The sequence below is a fragment of the Poecilia latipinna genome, unplaced genomic scaffold (genome assembly GCF_001443285.1).
Source record: "Poecilia latipinna isolate Pla-1442-1.1 unplaced genomic scaffold, P_latipinna-1.0 Scaffold2026, whole genome shotgun sequence".
NCBI lineage: Eukaryota > Metazoa > Chordata > Actinopteri > Cyprinodontiformes > Poeciliidae > Poecilia > Poecilia latipinna.
In genome coordinates, this window is record NW_015114642.1 from 46428 (window position 1) to 65318 (window position 18891).

Sequence of the window (18891 nt, forward strand, 5' to 3'; positions counted from 1 at the left end):
GACGTTACTTCTGGGGTCAAACTGATTCTCAGGATATCTAGTTGACTATAACCAACTGGAAATCAGGAATGAAAACCTTGGCAGTGATTTTAAACATCTTGCACAAATGTATGTAATTTTATATGAAAACTCTTTATTTGTCCATATTTAGAAAGGGCAGTGAAAAAAAAAAAAAAAAAGATTCACATCAGCAGGAGCCCTCCGGGAAATGGAAAGCAAACAAGAAGGTGCAAACTTGACATTTTCTAAACTCCTCTGCTCAAACTCTTCAAACTGATGCTCCATTATTTCACCCCATGCAGTTTTGGCTGTAAAACTGAGTTAATCATTGTCATCATTTAAGAAGACAGAAGAACATTGCAGGAACACACACACACACTTTGAACTAAACACAACTGATGGATGTGCTTATCTTCTTGAACCACGGCTGTGGCCTTTGAACGGGTTGTCCTGGTTTCATCCATATGAAAACAAATAAGATAAAAGAGCCAAGATTAGTTTGTATGCTGCAAAATAAAAAGAGGTAAATGTGGAGAGTAATCTAACTTCCCATATTTCTTCATACCTCCTCATCACGGTCATCAAAAGCAACTCCTCGAGAAGTCTGACTCTGACTCTGAGAACCGAACTTGGGGAAGGACGACGATGATGACGATGATGATCTGTGTTTGACAGGAACAGAATTCAGCTTCGAGACCGGAGGAAAAGCGACATGCACCTGTGGCTTTTCTCTGCTAAATGTTAGCTTAGCACAAACCTTGGAGGCGGCCTGGTAGCTTTCATTACGGGTATATCTTCGTCTGAGTCATCTATGATCACCTGAAGACGGTCGAACAGCACGGAGAGGAATTATGTATTACGTTTATGAAGGTTGCAGGAATATTTTCCATGTGACAGGTAAGCTCTAGAATTTATTTTTTGACTTAATTAGTCGCTTGAGTTTTTAGCCAGGTTATAACTTCCCATTTCATGATGTTTTCTTTTTTTTTATCATTCTTTTTTTTAATTTTCATTTGACAATTTCTACAGTCCGAGCCCGACACCGAAACAAAATTCGGGCCAGGTCAGACCAAAATTATTTGCTCGATGGTCAGGTTATCTCGGGCTTCTGTGGCGAGTTTCAAAAGCCCATAAAACATTCAGTAAAGAATAGACCAGATGTAAATGCACAATATAAAGTCGTGTTAATCTACTTAATAATTGATTTGGTAGTTTATCATGATGAGGAAAGAAAGACAGTAATGTGCAGATGTTTGTTAGACTGTAAAACATGCAGCTCCGCCCTGCTCTGCTCCCATCAATCACACATCCCAGATAATTTGCAGATGAGTCACCCTGCGGTTACAAGTGACAAAACTGAGCTGGAAGTTGCTAAACAAAATCTAAAGTTACACTGGTTACTCAAATTACACTCTAAAAACAAGAGCAGTGAAATCTTAATTGAAGCAATATGTCGGGGTTGACTTCAGGCTCGCACCTGTAATTAAAGTTAATTACTTATGATAAGTTAATTACTTGGGTCAGACTAGACTTGGACACTGGACATTTTTTTTTTTTTTGTCCCGATATAAACTCTAAAATTAGTAGAGTTGAGACATAAGCAACAAAGAAATGTTGAAATCCATTGAAGTTGGTGAATAAAGCAAAAATCTCAACGGACGCTTATTCGTTAATTTACCTCTTCGGCTGCAGAAGAAGTGGATCTTTGGGACGTAGCCTGAAAAGCTGAGAAATGGGAAGAGATAAAAGACATAGCATTGAGAAAATAGGAAATAATCTAAAATATTCCAGCGGATTATTCTTAAGGAATGAAGCGTCCCCTCTACCCTGAAATATGTTTCTGGTTTGAGATGCTGGTGCTGATCTCTGGGAACGACCCCGACCGGCCGGCTTTGCTTCTGAAGCAGCAGAACCTGGACAGAACAAAGAACATAAGATTTACTGAGACAAAAAAAACCACACACACACATCTGCAACGCAGAATTAGATGGAAAGTTCTTCACGACAATTTGGGTAAGCGCTTTATTAAAAGAACAAAAAAGACTCTCACTGCAGGACTCCAGTGCTGGTTTATTTGTTTACCACTTTATGCAACTCGGGTGACCTTTCAAGGCCTGAGGCTCTGAATTTGACTGTGCAGAACTGTCCCGGTCGGCCCACGCCCAGATTCCGGCCTGAATGACGTACCGAGGGCACATTTGCAAAAAATTCCAGTGGGTTTGCATATTCAAATCCAGAAATCAGAAACTAGCTTTCTTTCCGGCTACGTGGACTTCTTCAGTAAATTAGGCCCGACATAAATACAGAACAAATTGGCAGCAACTGCTATAGTTCACTGAATGCCTGGTGAATAACTAGCAGAAAGGTCTCTACCTGTATGAAAACAGTGAGCAGAAGGTATTAGATATCGTTATTAATGCCAGACTTCATAGGTCTGATAAAAATAGGTCCTGTTACGAATTTGACTGGATGGCAGCAGCCATTTATCTCAAGGTCACATGGTAGCTGAATTTAGAGAGAGTAACAACAAATAAAATTAAATCACAAACCAATATGGTTATGAGCACGGCTGGTTTAGGCTAGATTTACTTTATTAACATGAGGTAAGTCCTCCGATTTGCAGAGATACGTTAATGGTGAAAGGTGCAACTTGCCATACTGGTGTGAAACGAGAATAAAGTTGGATTTTAGTTCAATAAAGTCAAGCTAATTTTGTTCAATTTGAACAAAACTTAACTTTCTATTTTTATTTGACTGACATGAACATCTTGAGTAGAAGCCGTGTCTCTTTAAATGTCTTTGCTGTATTTAGATGTGTTTAAGTTTTAATTGTTGAAACCCTAGAACTGACAAACAAAACACTGCATCTGACAAAAGCACCTCCTGACCTCCACGTGGGACCCTCACCTCTCCCTCTACCCCCGCCCCGACTTCCTCGCCCTCGACCGCCTCCTCGTCCTCTGCCTCGGCTCGGAGCAGGAAGCGACCCCGAGTCCTCGTCGGAGTCCATGGTGGCGTCTGCGGGCCCGTCCGACAAATCGAGGTCACCGCGCTCCATCCGGTGGGCTCTGGCTCGGTTGATGGCCTGAGACACAAACGCAAAGTGAACCACAAGCTCTTCACGTCGTCTGAAAAAGCCCGGTTGGTATTCTACCCTACTTCTTTGATGTCGTCCTCTTCTTCAGTCGTATTCTTCTTGGAGTCCCTGAATTTCTGAATCTGAAAAAAAAAATATATATATCCGTTAACCACCTGTGACAGCGCCGCACGACGCGACGGTTTGCTCTCCGGTTGCCCGTCTTGCCTCTGCATCGATATCTTGCTCTGTGGTCACTCCTCTGCTCTGAAGATGCCGCTGCGTCTTCTCCAGCTGGTAGGTGATGAGCTCCTCGATGGCGTCCTTCTCGTCTTTGTCCACGAACTCCTGGATGGCTTTCCCCATGCCCTGCTCGGTCAGAAGGGACAGCTGCACCTTCTGTGAAGACACAGTGACGACATCGGACGAAGCGCTGGGAAAAAACGAAATCCTGCGAGTGACGTCAGCATTTCATTTAATGTTTACACACCTGCTCAGCCGCTTCAAAGTACTGCTTAACCAGGTCCTCCACTCTCAGTCCCTCAACAGCAGTGGGTTTTACTAGCTTGCTGTAGTCGACATTGAACTCGTCTAAAATTTGCAATAAATAATGAATACATAAAACAAATAACGCATTCTTAACGTATAAAATATCTGGATGTCTTACGAAAGAACCCACTAACGATATATATAAAAAAAGCAAGACTGATTATTTCCTAATTTTGTTTCAAATTTAATTAACTTGATTTTATCCAATATGGTTCCAGTCAGAGGTTTAGAAACTAATCATTCGCATGAATGTCATTATTTCTTGGATTTTAAGCCGTTGACGTCCACATTTTTTTTTTTTGTATGTAAAATTGTCAAATTGGGTTCCCGTGCCTTCATTTGGCAACATTTCATATTTTGTAAAATGAACTGAGACAACTGGGTTTTCCAACAAGGTAACAATCCCAGAGAGATAAAGAAGGTCAACATCAAGCTTTTGGGAATGACTGTGACATTAATACTCTGGAAAAAGGAAAGCAGAGATGCATCCATAAAAGAATAAAATTCCTCAATTTATGCCCGATGAGTGGATTCAAAAAGAAAAAGTCAGCAGAAACGTATTTAGGCGAAGTCCGACCTTTGACGCCCTCCTTTTGCTCACGCTTTCTGAAGAAGTGGATTATATCTTTTGGGTTAGCCACGCGGTCCACAAACTTCTGACTGAAGCGAGAGGTGTTGAACGTTTCAAAACCTCCGCTGTAGTCCACCTGGAGACAAGAACAAGGGGAATTCACTCGCTGACGAGCGCTGACGTAAAGATGAGTGCCGAACTCAGCTCACCCTCAGTCGGATTAAAGGTTTCTCCGGCGTGAGCGGACAGCCGAGTCTTTCCCTCTCGGCTTCCTCTAACATCTCAGAGACCTGCGTATGGACAAGAAGGAAAAGATTAACAGAGGCGGATGGAGTGAAATCTTAAACCAGTGCAGTGCATTTTAAGACGAACGTCGCTTACCTTTGCAAAGCACAAGTTCTCCACCTTCTTTGTAACCTGAGGAGTATCAGGCGTGAAGAGGTCCTCGTAGTCGGCCAGCACGACATCCTGGATGAAGAACTGACGGACTGTCTTCAAAGGGATCTTCTGCATGTTCATTTTACGACCTTTGACTCTAAGCAGTCCTATATGCCTAAGTGAGCACAACGGCAGAGGCTTGAAAACTGCAGCTGTTCAAAATACAATAAAAAATTTCCTGCAGTGTGTGTGTGTGTGTGTTTACTTCTTGGTGGCCTCTCCAGGCGACAGGGACGTGGCTACAGAGCTTCCTGGCTGCGTCACGTAGAAAAGCTGCTGCTCGTTTCTCTTTGGAGTAATCAAACACTCGTGTTCATGGCCCCAAACAACCAGGTCGATGAAATCATCCAGGAACTGCTCAGGAATGTAGTTTGTGGGACCGTGTTTACTCCTAAACAGAAAAATGGCACAAATACTGCTCATTTTGAAAACAACGCATTACCTTTATGATAATAAATAACATGAGAGAAAAAAAGCAGAAATAACGTATTTCTCAATTGGCCACTCCTTCTTAAAACAGTTTGACGTTGCTTTTCAATATGGCCGCTCCTCGCATAAACGGTAGTAGGATAAGGTGAAAACATGTTCATTATACAAGACGCACATTTAAGCAATAAATTCAATATTGCATGTTAATATAAACTCAACTAATCAAAGGTGGTGCTTGCTTATGCAAGATAAGGCTGTGAACCTGATCTGACAGGCCTGGTAGTAAAGAAACACATAATCAGAGAAGCAGCCATAGGGCCCATGGTAACCCGTAGTAACTTTTAGAAACAGATGCATATATAAATATGTTCTTTACACATTTGTTAAAACCATCACAATGTTGTGACAAGATGGTATGAGACAGATAATTTGTGAAAGAAAAAAAAAATTCAAGCTCCTCTGCCTTCTTACAGTGCTAACTACAGATATACACTGCTGGGTCAGAAACAACCAATCACAGCCAGGAGGAGGGCCTCAGCACTGTCAATCACTCTCACGTACGCACTGTTCACACTCTCCACCTTTCTCTCTGCTGCAGCTGGTTCACTACAACACCCTGCCATTAATGCTTAGTTAGCATGTCTCTCAGGATCACCTTTCGGTGATATAACCCTGAGAGACAATGGAATAGTTTAGGTTAAAGGCTGCACACATGTTAGAATGGCCCAGTTAAAGTTCAAACCTAAAATACTGACTATAGATTTTAGTAGAAGGGGCTGAATAGAAACACAAAATGTTGTAAATTATCTTACGTGTCACTAAATTACTTTTTAGCTTGAGTATTTTTGCAAGGCATTGTATTTGTTCCAATACAAATTCTACCAACTAAATTAAAACTGTTCACATCACTCATGTCTGAGGACACACCTGTTCTGGTGAATCGCAAAGAGGTTAAACCAATTATCTTGATCCTCTTTGGGTCGAAGCATGGTGACCTGCTTGTTGACAAACATCCTGTACAGGCGCTCATCCGGGATCGAACCTTAACAGGCATTCATACAAAATTTAGGTACAAAGCAGATGAGAATTTAACAAATAGGAACCAATGGGAAACCCAAACCTACCAAGACCGTACAGGGCCAGCTTGGTGCTGCCTTTCTGCAAGAGGATTGGACTAATCTCTATCATCTCCACAGAGTGAGAGTGACCAAAGTGATTGACGAGACCAGACGCGCTCAGCAGGTCCAGCGCACACAAACCTTCCGCCTTGAAATAAAAGACGTTTTAAGGATGAACACACAGATAAACGAAAGAAAATATATTACTCAGGATTCATTTGTATTTGATGTACTCATCGTTTTTCAAGCAGAAGGAACTCACCCCGGTTGGATCGTCGTGGTTGCCATGAATACTGAAGACAGGGATGGAAATGTTCAGGTTTTCATCCTGATAGTTCACCCAGGGGAACCTGCAACACAACGATTCATTCATTCGGTACATATGCAACACTGATGGAAAACCCCGAGAGGCAGGCAACAGCAAAAAAAAAAAAAAAAAAAACAAAAAAAAAAAACAAAACTGACTGTGTTGTGTTGAAGTTAATGGTCTGGTCGCTGAGGATGTTGAAGGTCACCGGCGAGTCGCCCATGCAGTATTTCCTCAGCATAGTGATGCAGCTGTGCAGGCATCGTCTTGACGGCTTGTTCTCGTGAAACAAATCCCCACCCAGCAGGATGAAATCTACCTACAGCAAAATAAATTAAAAATAAATCAGGCAGCAGAGAAAAAAAAAAATTATTCAGACAAAACAAGATGGAAATATTGACTTCCGCACCAGATCGCGGCAACTCGCACACACCTGATTCTCCTTGGCACATTCCAGGATTTCGTTCAGTGTGTTGAAGGAGTCACTGCCACGAATCGCGTCTTTCTCAAGGTAACCGAGGTGAATATCAGTGGAAATCAGGATCTTGAATGTATCCTCATCATCCCTGGAAAAGTGAAAACAAAATGTGATGATAAATACAGCTTTGATCTTTAAGAGAGGCACAATACAATCAACTGTCCACTGTTGCTTGTAGAGGCAGCATCCAGAAGTTGAAAAATTTGACTAAACTTGACTAAACTTGAATGCATTATTTAGTTTAAATCCGTCAGCATGATTGTAGTCTATATACATTGGATGTCCTATTTGTTTTTTTGTTAAGTTCCTTGAGACAACATCTGTCGGAGCTGTATGAATAAATTTAATTTGTACTTTGCCACCTTTAATTTGATACCAACAGATGACCAGTGCAAAGAGGTTTGAAGCATAAAAGTGATAAAGGAATGATCTGTAAATAGAAAGAGTATGATCTAACTAAAATGTGGTGGAGATGCATTTTGCAGAAAGGAAAAGGGAAACTGGATGGAAAACTTACAATGTGTTTTCTGAAGACATGACGACACAAGAGGCTCTATTCGAAAGCTGGCACGTTAACAAATGGCTCCCCTGTAGAGAACAGAACAGAGACAAGTAGATTATAGACATGCGAAACGATTCTCAGAAATCCAGTTGTATATAAGCATCCTGCTTCTTAAGACCTCCTCTGTTCATTCAAATCCCACGATTTCTTTCAACTTTTCTAACTTTTTTTTCTTTTATAACCATCAGTCATAAAGTAAAACATAGTGCCTACGTTATTATCTTTTTTTATTTATCTTTTTAAAGAAAGCCTGATTTTTGTCAAATGAAATTACTTCCGGAAAGAATAGCTATAGCGAATAGCTTCTAAAACATAGCTATTCAGTGTTGTATGGACTAACACCGTGCTAATTAACAACTACAGTGGCGGCCATGGCTAATAGAAGCGTGTAACTCTATGGTAATTTAGCATGGGGATAGTAAAGTTAGCATTTTTAAAAATCCCATGGTGCAATGCACCAGCTTTCTTTGCATGGAAGCTAGCTTTAGTTAACATTTAATATGTATGCGTAACATTGGCTTGATAAGTACACAAAACATATAAAACACAGATGAAACTGTAAGTCTTACCACCAACCTCCCATGAAGTCTCTATTTACCCTGAAAATCCCGGTAACTCTTGCAAAACGTCATTTCCCCCCTTTAGAATGCTCACGGTTATTGTAGTTTTTATTCTTGGCGATCACAAGCTCCATCTACAACAATCTCCGAGGATGAGAACTACATTTCCGCAAAAATAGTGGGTCGCTTGGTTTATCCGTGTAGGAGCGCCGCTGAACCTTCTCCTCGCGTATTAAACTGTATAGACATTGAAGAATAGACGCCGCAAAGCATATTTGATACTTGACGTTCGCTTTATTGACAACGGTATTTTTGTTGGAAGGCATACAAAAACAGTGTAATATAATGTTCACACACAGATGTTTCACGCACTTTGTGTGTGAACACGACACACAAAGTAGAGTAATGTAAAATCCAACTTTCATTTTTTAAAGAAATTAATATAATTGCTGTACATTAAGCTCGCGGTTCTGAATTACAAATAGTATTTTAATGGTGGTCTGATATATTCTCACTTTAAACATTTTCATTACATTAGCAAAAGGAAATAATAATACAGAATAGCAGAAAAATACACTGCTAATCATTTTCTTGAAATTGTCTGGATGTCCAAATGAAACTACACAGTTGAGAAAAGTAATACTTTCAGCGGTGAACAAATAAATACATTTAAATGCATTTAAAGCACAATGTGTAATTATGCAATAGTTAAAATAATACAAAAACAACAGCATATACTACTACTACTACTACTACTACTACTACTAATAATAATAATAATAATAATAATAATAATAATAATAATAAATTAAAATCACATACAAGAATTTACTACTACTGCTTGCAAAACACGATATAAAATTTAATCCGATGTGCACTTACATTAATTCCTTAATTCGGCGAATTAAATTCCAAGTCTGCAGCGTTTATGAGATGAAGTTGCCACTCACAAAATGGCGGAAGAACTGACGTATCGTTTCTACGGGGCAACGCGACGTCTATTGTCTACGTCTATGTTAGTCCAGCTGAGCGTCGTGTATAACGGGCCAAGCCGGACTTGGTATCATTCGAACACTAAGGAGAGTCTACTCTTTGCGTTTTTTTTTTTCTCCCACACAATATATTTGCACAGAGAGGCTGCACAAAAAGCGGAGCTTGGCTAGCTTGTCATAATTAAAAAGGGCCTTGCTTGATAAATTTTAAAATCAAATCTTATGGTTTACACCCTTAGATTGGGCGGACAGCATCGGCTGTGCATCAATGGAGATACTTTCAAAAAGACCCGCAGCAGAATCCTATCGCTATAAGGTAGCTCTACTCTTTTGTATCATTTAACTTGAAAGAATTTGAACTTGTTCGTTGTCGGTTATGTGTGTACTAGCCAAACTGCTAGCAGTGGTTGCTACATTCTCAAAACAGCACCTTGCTAAGCTTAAAAGTATATGTTTAAATAAACTTATTTTTAGTTTAGTCGTAAATCTAAACGCTTATCGTACTTTTTTTGTGACGTTCTTTTAATTGCAAGCTTTTATTAACTGATACAAAGCTTCTCATTGACATTTTCGAGATGTTCTTGATTCTGTTTCTCTGCAGGCATCGCGTTCTTCTCCAGCACCTAGCAGGATGGTGTCCGACACTTTCTCCCTGTCGTCTTATAAAACCTATCCTGCTAATCGATGTTCCGTCAACACTCCTGCACGTCACACGCCCCAAACATTCACTCGGCATTCATATCGTCCAGCATCACCCAGCAAAGCTTTTCCAGAGAGCAGTAGTGCAGGTAACTCGTGTGTTGGCAAAGTTTCCATTCAAACAACGTGTCAGAGCTCCATGGTTACACGTGCAACATGATGCCACACTACTTGAATGTCTCAGCCGCAACAGCATCCTTTAATTCCTGCTGATTTTATTCTGTTAATTATACTATTGCAGCGATCTTATCTGCCTTGAGGAACCTCCAAGAGAAGATTAGGAGGCTGGAGCTTGAGAAAGAGCGAGCAGAGTTGAGCCTTTGCACTTTATTGAAGGATGGACGTCTGCAAAGTGACAGCCCCGTGCAAAGACTCCTTACTGAGGAGGATGAGGACATAGACAGAAAAACAAGTGAGCAGTCAAACCATAAAGAAGGTAAGAAATGGCCTTTGAATAGAATTGAAGTTTTAAATTCTGCATGTTAATTCATTACATATTTTGCCCTTCATTTGCAGTGCTGATCACCCACCTTGCTGCTGCAGAGAATCGTTGTGAGAAGCTGGAAGGACAGCTGGAGCAGATGAAGAGGATGTTGCCCAGGACAGAAAGGACCAGCTCGCCCAACCAGGAGGTGAACTCAGTGGTATGGATGTTCTTGAAGAGTTGGCTAACACCTCATGCTTTAAAATCCACAAAACATTGTAAAGCGAAGAACAAAGCTACTTGTTGCCTTTGTAGGCTTTAACAGAGAGACCTGGTACAAGTGGTCAGCAGCCTGATGGAGTGAGCGAGCTTGCTCAGTTGGAAAAGCTGGAAAAACTTGAGCAGGAATATCTCAGGCTGACTCGCACACAGGAAAATGCAGCGGTACGTACAAGGATCAAACATGTTTTGTTTTTTTAGCAAAATGAAGCTATCAACCATTTTTAGCGTCATCCTCCAAAACAGCAGATACATCGCTCCCAACTTCCTCCGCTTCTGTGTCCTCTGCCAGGCGCGGAGCTATACGGGGGGCTGGGGGGGCTGCTGCCCCCCAAACCGGCCGGATGGGGGCCCGGGCCTGGAGGTGCCAGGGAGGGAGGAATGGTTTCAAGTCATTGAAATATGTGATTATAGACAGAGAAAGTGCGCCCTCGCCTGTTGAGAAGGGTGTATTTAATGTTAAATAATCCCCCCCCACCCAAACAGTTTCAGTTTCACTCTATGTAAGGGTCCCGTGATTCCTTAGGGGCCCGTGATTGGTTAGGGGCCCGGTAATTGGCCCCGCCCCCCGGCCCTACGCTGACTTGTTCGCTAGTGTCCTCAGTTGTTTATTTTTTAACTTACCCTGATTACGTCACAAGATGGCACCGTTGTTTGACCCACTTACTACAGACAAAATCTGCAACGCTAATATTTATTAAAAGGTTTTGTTTACACAGGATGAACGCACAATAGTTCCATCTTTTTCAGTCGTGTGGTTTATTTTTATTTTTATGTCGGTGACACTTTAAACTTATGCATTGTCCCCAATCTAATTGGAAGGCTGTATTTTTTTAGATATCAACAAACCAACCGAATTTTAAGTCAATCTCACAGAAATGCTTTCTGGAGTCTTATATTTTCAGATAGACTGGTAAAAAAAAATGGAGTTCACAGTAACCATGTATAAAATGCATAGTATAATGTTGGTGTCATATTATTATTGTAATATTGTTATTATCAGCAGCAGCACAGTGATGATGACTGTCGCTGATTTCAGGTGAAGATCGGCGCGTTGGAAAGAAAGATACAAGAAGAGGAGCACCACAGAAGGCTCATTCAGGATAAAGCCAATCAGGTAGAAAGACATTATCTTCTTCTTATTTTATTTTAATATTTTATTTTTAGCCAGGATTGAAAAGTCGAAAGACTATTATTTTCATGTTTTCTTTTTATTTTGCATCCTGCAGCTGCAGACAAGTATGGAAGCCAACAGAATGCTGCTGCAGTCCGTTTCTCCACGTTTCTCCTTCAGACAATCCAAAGAGAAGAAATCCAGCTCAAAGGTAACGACCTCTAATGGACGGCTCACGGTGTTTGTCATGTTTGCACTTCAAGAGAGCAATTGTCGTAATTAATCCAGTGCTGTAAAATAAAAAGGATACCATATACTTGTAAATCTAATGGAAAGATTGGTCTTTTTTATTGCATTTTAAGTAATGAGTTTTATAGGAACAGATTATTGTTTTCTTTGGAGATCCACCTATGAGGGAACCGTATCTCTTTTTTATTTCCAGTTCATTCAGACCAACTGTAACATCAATAGCATTGAAAATATTAAAGGTTTTGATGTTTAAATGCATACATAATAACTATTTTATTAATTCTTTTTAGTCTTGCTGGAGGTGGCACCTTGTACATGTATTATAAACATAAAAAAGACAAAAAAAAGAAAGAAATTGCTTTTGGTAACATTTGTTATTTAAGCAATTTAATGAAAACATTTTTAATGGGAGCATTGTAGATTTTTTTTTTTGTTTAAATGTTGTAAGTTCCAAACTTTCCAAAAATACATTTAAAAAAGCACACAGACACTTCACCACTCATTCAATTAAAAGCTATTAAACCTGCAGTATGCAGCTTTTATAAAAACATGTTTTTTTTACATATTTGTTAAAATTGTCACCATGTCGTGACATATGAGACAGAAAATCTGTGAAAGAAAAAAATCCAGCTCCTTTGCTGCCTCCCAGTGCTACCATTGACATCTGCAGAAATGCACCGCTCCCGGTCAAAAACTACCATTCAAAGCCTGAGGGAAGAGCTTAGTGTTGTCAATCATGCTGGTGTACACACTGTTCAATGTGCTAATGGTGGATAAGCAACCTACTGTTGCATACAAATTGCTTATCCGCTGTCATCGGTGGCCTGAGCTACTCACTCTGCTATCGGGAAGACGCTGTAGTGTAGCGGAGAGCAAAAGGAGGGGAGTGTGAGCGGCATGTACACAGGCATGCGTGACAGCGCTAAGACCCTCCTCCTGGCTCTGATTAATTGTTTCTAGGGAAGGCAGAGGAGTTTATTTTTTCACAGATTATCTGTCGTATAATACTGTCACAACAGTTTTAACAAATATGTGGAAAGCACTTTTTTAATAAAAGTTAGATGTTAAAGTTGCTGTCATGATTTGTGTCCCTTTTTCTCTCTTTTTTTTGCTAAATCATTGCTAATTTTTTTATTTACTTTTTTCCACAGCAACCTTCTCCAAAACACACAGAGCCTCACTACAGACTGAGCCTGAGAGACATACCATTCGTCACTGGAACGGTACCATTTGCACTCATACACTTATGGTTGTGCCCTTTGAAGCACGGTGATAAATCCTCCTCACTCTCCCCCTCAGTGTTTATCTTTAAATCTCTTCCGGTTTCCAGTCGGTCGCCTGCAGCCACTCGGTCAGAGCCAACGTTCAGGCAGTCTTGTCCCTCCTGAAGCGGCACCAGCCTCACCTCTGCAACAAACGCGTCCTGTCTCACAACGCAGACCACTCCGAAACGAGCAGCCAGTCAGACACTTCCTCCTCCTCCTCCTCGTCCACTTGCGGAGACGAACTGTCGGAGCTGCTGCAAGCCCTGCAGGAGGAGCTGTACCTCATGAGCTTGTGAGCGAGCTTGTAAATGTACTCGATTTCGGAGTCTCGTTTGGTTAAATGTTAAGGCGCGTCCTCGTCGCACACAGGGAGCACGGTGAGTTGATGAAGCAAATGGAAGAGAGCGCCTCTGAAAAGGAAAGGGGAGCGCTTCAGAGGGAGCAGGACAGGCTGCTGCTGAGGATGGAGAGTAAAGAAGAACAGATCAGTAAGCTCTGCAAGCACAAATCACAGGTGAGCCTTCGCAATAATTATCATTTTACATCCGTAGTGTGGCAAAAATCGGTGTACGAGTGGCTTGTTTGTGCTCCAGATAAAGAAGTTAAGAAAGAAGCTGAAGTCTGAGAACAACAGTCGAGCTGAAGAAAGACTCGCCACCAGAGGGCGCTCTGAAGCGCCAACTAAAGCTCAACTCGCTGAGAGAAACAAGAGGAACCTGACGCTTCTGAGGGATATGAGAGCTCTGCAGAACTCTTTACAGACCTGAAACTCACTTACAATATATTCATAACATAATCTGTTTACTGCTTTTGGTGCTATTCTTCTACCTCTGACTATTCTAGTTCTTAACTGAATCTGCCTGGAGCTGAAAACCCACTACACACAACAGGAAGATTCACTGCTTTCATCTTCTTTATGAGGTTATTGGTACCTCGGCAGTCGGATTTTCTGAGTTCTTACTTAGTACTAGAACAAGGACATCGACTAAAGTCAAAAGTCCAACAAGGGACGTCCAAGGTCTTCAAGTGGCCTTCAGTTTAGTGTCTGAGGTGGCTGCCATTCACATAGAATATCATGAAAGTTGCCTGTTGCTAAATAATTTATGATTTTTAAATTACATTCCTTAGTTTGTGCTATGATCAGGTTCTTCTTTTTAAAATGTAGCGTTTTATTGAAACGGAAACTGAATATTTCCATGGAGCGTCTTCAGCTTCCCTCTCTCTGACCAGCAGAGGGTGGGAAAGTGTAGCGACGCACTTCCAGATTGATTTTTGATGTACAAGGGTGAAGCAAACTAAGAGTGCTTTGATTTTTTACATTTTCTTTAAACAGAGTATAAGATATATATATATGTATATAGACAGTTTCAGATATCTCTTGTCTTCAATTAAATTCATAATTACTCAAAACCTATAAAGAAGAGCTGGACATATCGTTCTCTCATATTAAATAAAACTATCAACATCAGCTCTCAGAAGACGAGTTGTCGTTTTTATCTTTTTATTATACTTGGAGTACAGTTGTGGAAGACTTGCAATACTTTCTTTTAAGCATACAGTCCGTAGCGAAAGCATTCCACTTGGATTTTCTTCACATTTTATGCGATGGACCAAAAAAAAAAAAAAAAACAGTAATTAATTAGTATAACACAGTATACATAAGAACCTGAAGGAAATGAAAACCATGTTTCCGCTGCTGTAAGTTTAAACGTTTTCACGAGAATTAATTTATGTTTCAGATTGAAAGGGCCTGAATGCCACACATTTATTTTTTTTTTTTGTCAGATATTTTGAAACCATGTTTCATTTTTTTTCATATATTTATCTAAGTTGGTCTATTTAAATTCACCAAAATTTGTCGTCAAAGCGCAAAATGTGTTAAATTTGAAGGCGAATCAACTGTCAGTGATCTGCTGAACTTCGGAGCAAATGTACCAGATAGCCGTCCTTGCTCCAGTTCCTCAGTCCAGCAGAAGCAGCTGTAAACTGGGCTTTAACAGGTGCAACACTATGAACTCCATACATTAGATTGCTTATTCTGCTTTTGAGTTTGACAGTGCAGCTTTACTTGTAACTCATTCACTAGACATCCTGAAAAATAACCATTTCCACTTGGGGAAAATGTGTACTTTTGTACCAGTGTTAATTTTGATTGTGTTTCATTTTAAACAACTAAAAAAAAGTTTCTTTTTTTTTTTAATTAAAACACGTTAGCAAATGTTTATCTCATTGCTGTGTAAAAGAGTTCATAAGAGGACACCGATAGATCTTGTCCATGCAAAAGTTGACCACATCATCACATAGACCACGTGGCTGCTTAATCAGACGGTAAAAACTGATATTTCATGTGTTATTTTTTTTTTTTTTAGATTTTAACGAGGAGAATGTGTGGTTGTGAGTCATCGGGTATTGTTGCTAAATAAACCTGAATACGGACACATGTCGTCGGTGATGCCTTTAATTCCCTTTTTTTTTATTTTTTTATTTTTTTTTTTACACGGGTTACAAATACAAATCCTCCAGTTTGACTCGGGGTTGTGGATATGCATTTCAGTGCGCCTTGTTAAGAGAACAAGAAGATGAATAAATGATGACAGTGACGTGGCTCGCACGCACTGAGTCAGCGACCACGGCTGAGTCTGAAAAGGCGGCTGCCACATGTGTCACCCTGAAACCACAGCCCGGGCCGGGAGAGGAGTCCGGACACCCGATCCTCCGTTCAGAGAGAGGCCCCCGCGTCTCATCCCTGTTGACCAGGCATAGATTGCCACGGCCAAATGAAAAGAACACCTGTAATCAGAGACTCCAGTTTGTTGGTCAGGTGTGATAAAAAATCGGTCTGCTTGCTTACTCAATCTAAATTGACCTAGTTAGGAAGGGAAGAAGAAGAAAAGAAAAAAACTCAGATGAGGATGAAAAGTTCCAGTTTATATCTTCAACCTGTTTCATTAATATGTCCAAAGTCTTTTAAAAAATGTTTGTTTGCTTTTTTTCTCAGGACTCGGTCTCGGCTATGGAAGCCAGACCGGTGATTTTGGGCTCCTCTTGGTGTTTGGTCAGAACAGGTCGACTGGTGTAAATGTCGTCAACGGGCAGCAGGAAGGTTACGGTTTTTACCTTGGCCCTATAGGGAAAACCAAACGAAAGGAATTATTTCACCTCAGTCAGAAAGCGGTCACCGATTTAACGCCACCCCTTAAAAGAATGTCTCCGTACCTGTTTTTATGGACGTACTCCTGCAATGAGTGGCGGTTGTTGGCTTTCTCTGCTTCTCCAAACACGTCGCTGTCATGCCGGATTTCTTCGTGAAGTCTGTCCCATCCTGAGTTGCTCTGCCTGTTCTTGTCGACCCTTCCCTCTCTCACTGTCAACCCGGAGAGGTTGGAGCTCGTAGAGTACCTTCGCACAGTCATGGCAGTGTTTTCTAGAAAAAAAAAAAGAAAAAAAGAAAAGTGAAGCTAAACCTTTTAAAATCCAGTTGTTTTTTTTTTTAATTTCACACACCATTAGTTATTTAGTAATCACATTACTTATATTCTTTAGTCATGAATATTGTAAACCTGACTAACATGATAAGAAAAATGCATCTCAGGTAAAAAAGAAAGAAAATGCTCTAATAAAGTTGTGTGGTAGATTAATCAAAATAAAAATCACCCAACATGGACATGACAATATTGGAGGAAGAATTCACTATTTATTCCAATATATGAATGCTTGTATTCTGTACGGAGAATTGATGGGATGAGGGATGGAGCTAAATTACGGGGCATCCCTGAAGGAAACATGTTGTGCTGCAAAAGACTTACGACTTGAAATTTCTCCTTTATCAGGAGATCAAGCACTAGTGATTAGAAAGACGGATTAAATCAAATCATATTCATGTCTTAGAGTGGTCCAGGCCTAAATTCATTTGTATTAATTAATTTACTTTAGTGAATTTTCCTTAAAAGAAAAAAAATATAACAATGATAATAAAAACCCTACTTGGTGTGTTAAAATAGTCAATGTCCGGCCCAAAAATAACAATTTCGCAGACGCTAAGCTAACAGATAAGTACCGGCAAGTGCAATCAGCAATGTTTCTTTTCCAAGTTATGTGTGCAAAATATTCGTCTGTCCCTTATTTTCAGTCATAAAAAAAGGGGGAAAAAAGCTTTGGTCAAATAGACAAAACAATGAAGCCAAAGCCTAATCCCATCATTATTGTCATTATTTATAATATTTACAACTACTATTGTAGCTGAAAGGTAATACAGAACATACTATTTTGCGTATTTCTGCACACTTGCTATTCTTACCTTTGTACTGTCCCTCCAGGACTGGCGCAGACGCATTCCGTCTCAAGTTCCCGTAGGGGTTTTCCAGTATCGCGGGTTGCTCAGTTCCAGCGCTGGTTTCTCCCGCCGTCCCTGCACGCTGACCACCACAGTCCCCACGCAGCTCTCTGTTTTCCGCCTCCAGCTTCTTGATTTCGTCGCGCATCTCCATGATGACCTGCGCCAGGCTGCGGCTGCTCTCCATGGTGCTGCTGCTGCGCTGCCAGAACCAGGGCTTCCCGAAGACCGGAGGAGGGTCGTGCAGGAGGGGCTCGCCTTGCTGCTGCGGGTTCATCATGCTGCCTCCAGGAGACTTATGCGGTTCCTCCAGAGATGAGCGTCTCTCTCCAGGCCCCTCTCTGTGTGCGTTTCTCAATCTCAGTCCAGATCTTAATGTGGGCAGATTATGTCGCCTTTCACCACTTATACAGCTGAAAGAGCTCCGGTGATCAGCCGCCACCGCACAGGGGATCTTTTATTTATGAGCCCCGGGAGTCTAGTTTCATGAAAGCCAAGCTAGGGGTCGGAAATGAAATGTGCTCTTCACAATAGCTTTAATTGGAGACCTACTGGCGCCCCCAATAGGGGGCACTGGAAAAAAAAAAAAGTGCTGACCATCCCACTGCCCCCCTCACCCCACTACAGAGAATCATGTTCAGCCCAAACACATACATACGTCTTCTTCAATCAATACATTCATGTAAAAACCTAGTAATTATTTGTATGTTAGTTGTGCCACTTTGAAATTTTTAGTTGCTTGTTGTGGCCACAATAGAAAAGAAAAATTCTGGGGTGTCATTCAACCCAAACCAGAAGAGTTTGCTGCTCTTCTGATTGGTTATTATGCTTGTTTGTTTTGTTCATCATCAAACAAGTGCATTTCAGGAGGCATCAGAGCAAATTAGGAGGGGATTTTGGAAGCAGAAGGATAAGATTTTTCAAAGATTAAAAAAATAAATAAATTTGATGGATTCGTCGCATCCATCCGAGCTCCCTGTGAAATCACCTAATTAATTGCAATTTATTGGGTGGCTGTTATCCGTTAATTGAAACTGTAGTGAGGAAGTCGCCTAATGAATTATAATTTCAAGGGTCATGACAACCAAAAAGAAAAAAAAGAAAAAAAAAAAACACATCATGATGCTGTGAGGATGTTTTCCTTCAGCAGGGAAACTGGTCAGAGTTGATGGGAAGATGAATGGAGCTAAACACAGGAAAGTCCTGAAAGAAATTATTCTTTATAGAATTATTTTTTTTTAAAGAAAATTGGAAATCATTTATTATTTTTTCCATTCAATTCCCAATTATTATCTACTTTGTGTTCATCTGTCAGAGCGGCCTGCAATCTAGGGCTCCAGAGCCAAACTCTCAATGTCTCTTCATATATTCGTCTCAAAATGATAAAGAACCAATTTTGTTTTTAAATCTAGATAAGAAATGCAGGTTTTTGCCTTTGCAAAAAAAAA

At 40.6% G+C, this 18891-nt stretch overlaps 3 protein-coding genes across 5 annotated transcripts; 1 reads left to right on the forward strand and 2 right to left on the reverse strand.

Moving 5' to 3' along the window:
- Nucleotides 1–111: 111 nt before the first annotated feature.
- mre11a (MRE11 homolog A, double strand break repair nuclease) lies at nucleotides 112–8185 on the reverse strand. Of its 2 annotated transcripts, none has more exons than XM_015016487.1 (20): nucleotides 8105–8185; nucleotides 7484–7554; nucleotides 6922–7054; nucleotides 6647–6807; nucleotides 6444–6531; nucleotides 6188–6329; nucleotides 5991–6105; nucleotides 4840–5025; nucleotides 4578–4749; nucleotides 4406–4486; nucleotides 4203–4332; nucleotides 3567–3667; nucleotides 3305–3475; nucleotides 3160–3219; nucleotides 2908–3085; nucleotides 1827–1913; nucleotides 1679–1725; nucleotides 758–819; nucleotides 566–662; nucleotides 112–450 (listed from the first exon to the last, which is right to left on the reverse strand). In XM_015016487.1, the coding sequence occupies exons 2-20, from the start codon at nucleotides 7501–7503 to the stop codon at nucleotides 409–411; spliced, it is 2073 nt and encodes a 690-aa protein (XP_014871973.1). In that variant the 5' UTR covers nucleotides 7504–7554; nucleotides 8105–8185; the 3' UTR covers nucleotides 112–408. The 2 variants fall into 2 exon arrangements, with proteins under 2 accessions (XP_014871973.1, XP_014871974.1); XM_015016488.1 differs by having other exon boundaries at nucleotides 8098–8118.
- Nucleotides 8186–9105: 920 nt separating this feature from the next.
- On the forward strand, nucleotides 9106–14584 carry cep57 (centrosomal protein 57). 2 transcript variants are annotated; one of them, XM_015016489.1, is made up of 11 exons: nucleotides 9108–9396; nucleotides 9682–9868; nucleotides 10021–10215; nucleotides 10296–10423; nucleotides 10519–10647; nucleotides 11522–11599; nucleotides 11712–11807; nucleotides 12997–13068; nucleotides 13176–13402; nucleotides 13480–13624; nucleotides 13704–14584. In XM_015016489.1, the coding sequence occupies exons 1-11, from the start codon at nucleotides 9349–9351 to the stop codon at nucleotides 13875–13877; spliced, it is 1479 nt and encodes a 492-aa protein (XP_014871975.1). In that variant the 5' UTR covers nucleotides 9108–9348; the 3' UTR covers nucleotides 13878–14584. The 2 variants fall into 2 exon arrangements, with proteins under 2 accessions (XP_014871976.1, XP_014871975.1); XM_015016490.1 differs by lacking the exon at nucleotides 13704–14584 and having other exon boundaries at nucleotides 9106–9396; nucleotides 13145–13402; nucleotides 13480–13575.
- Nucleotides 14585–15479: 895 nt separating this feature from the next.
- LOC106935805 (uncharacterized) lies at nucleotides 15480–18059 on the reverse strand. The gene is made up of 3 exons (XM_015016491.1): nucleotides 17408–18059; nucleotides 16327–16534; nucleotides 15480–16234 (listed from the first exon to the last, which is right to left on the reverse strand). Exons 1-3 carry the CDS (start codon nucleotides 17721–17723, stop codon nucleotides 16105–16107), a joined length of 654 nt encoding a protein of 217 aa, XP_014871977.1. The 5' UTR covers nucleotides 17724–18059; the 3' UTR covers nucleotides 15480–16104.
- Nucleotides 18060–18891: the final 832 nt, after the last annotated feature.

Coding starts and splice junctions, on each gene's coding strand:
- mre11a (XM_015016487.1), bottom strand. CDS start 7,503: ATGTCTTCAGAAAACACATT. Junction 6,808..6,921: donor AATGTGCCAAGGAGAATCAG/GTGTGTGCGAGT, acceptor ATTTTGCTGTAG/GTAGATTTCATCCTGCTGGG. Junction 6,330..6,443: donor ACCACGACGATCCAACCGGG/GTGAGTTCCTTC, acceptor TTTTATTTCAAG/GCGGAAGGTTTGTGTGCGCT.
- cep57 (XM_015016489.1), top strand. CDS start 9,349: ATGGAGATACTTTCAAAAAGACCCGCAGCAGAATCCTATCGCTATAAG. Junction 13,403..13,479: donor GAGCTGTACCTCATGAGCTT/GTGAGCGAGCTT, acceptor CGTCGCACACAG/GGAGCACGGTGAGTTGATGA. Junction 13,625..13,703: donor TCTGCAAGCACAAATCACAG/GTGAGCCTTCGC, acceptor TTTGTGCTCCAG/ATAAAGAAGTTAAGAAAGAA.
- LOC106935805 (XM_015016491.1), bottom strand. CDS start 17,723: ATGATGAACCCGCAGCAGCAAGGCGAGCCCCTCCTGCACGACCCTCCT. Junction 16,535..17,407: donor CCTGGAGGGACAGTACAAAG/GTAAGAATAGCA, acceptor TTTTTTTTCTAG/AAAACACTGCCATGACTGTG. Junction 16,235..16,326: donor GAGTACGTCCATAAAAACAG/GTACGGAGACAT, acceptor TTTTCCCTATAG/GGCCAAGGTAAAAACCGTAA.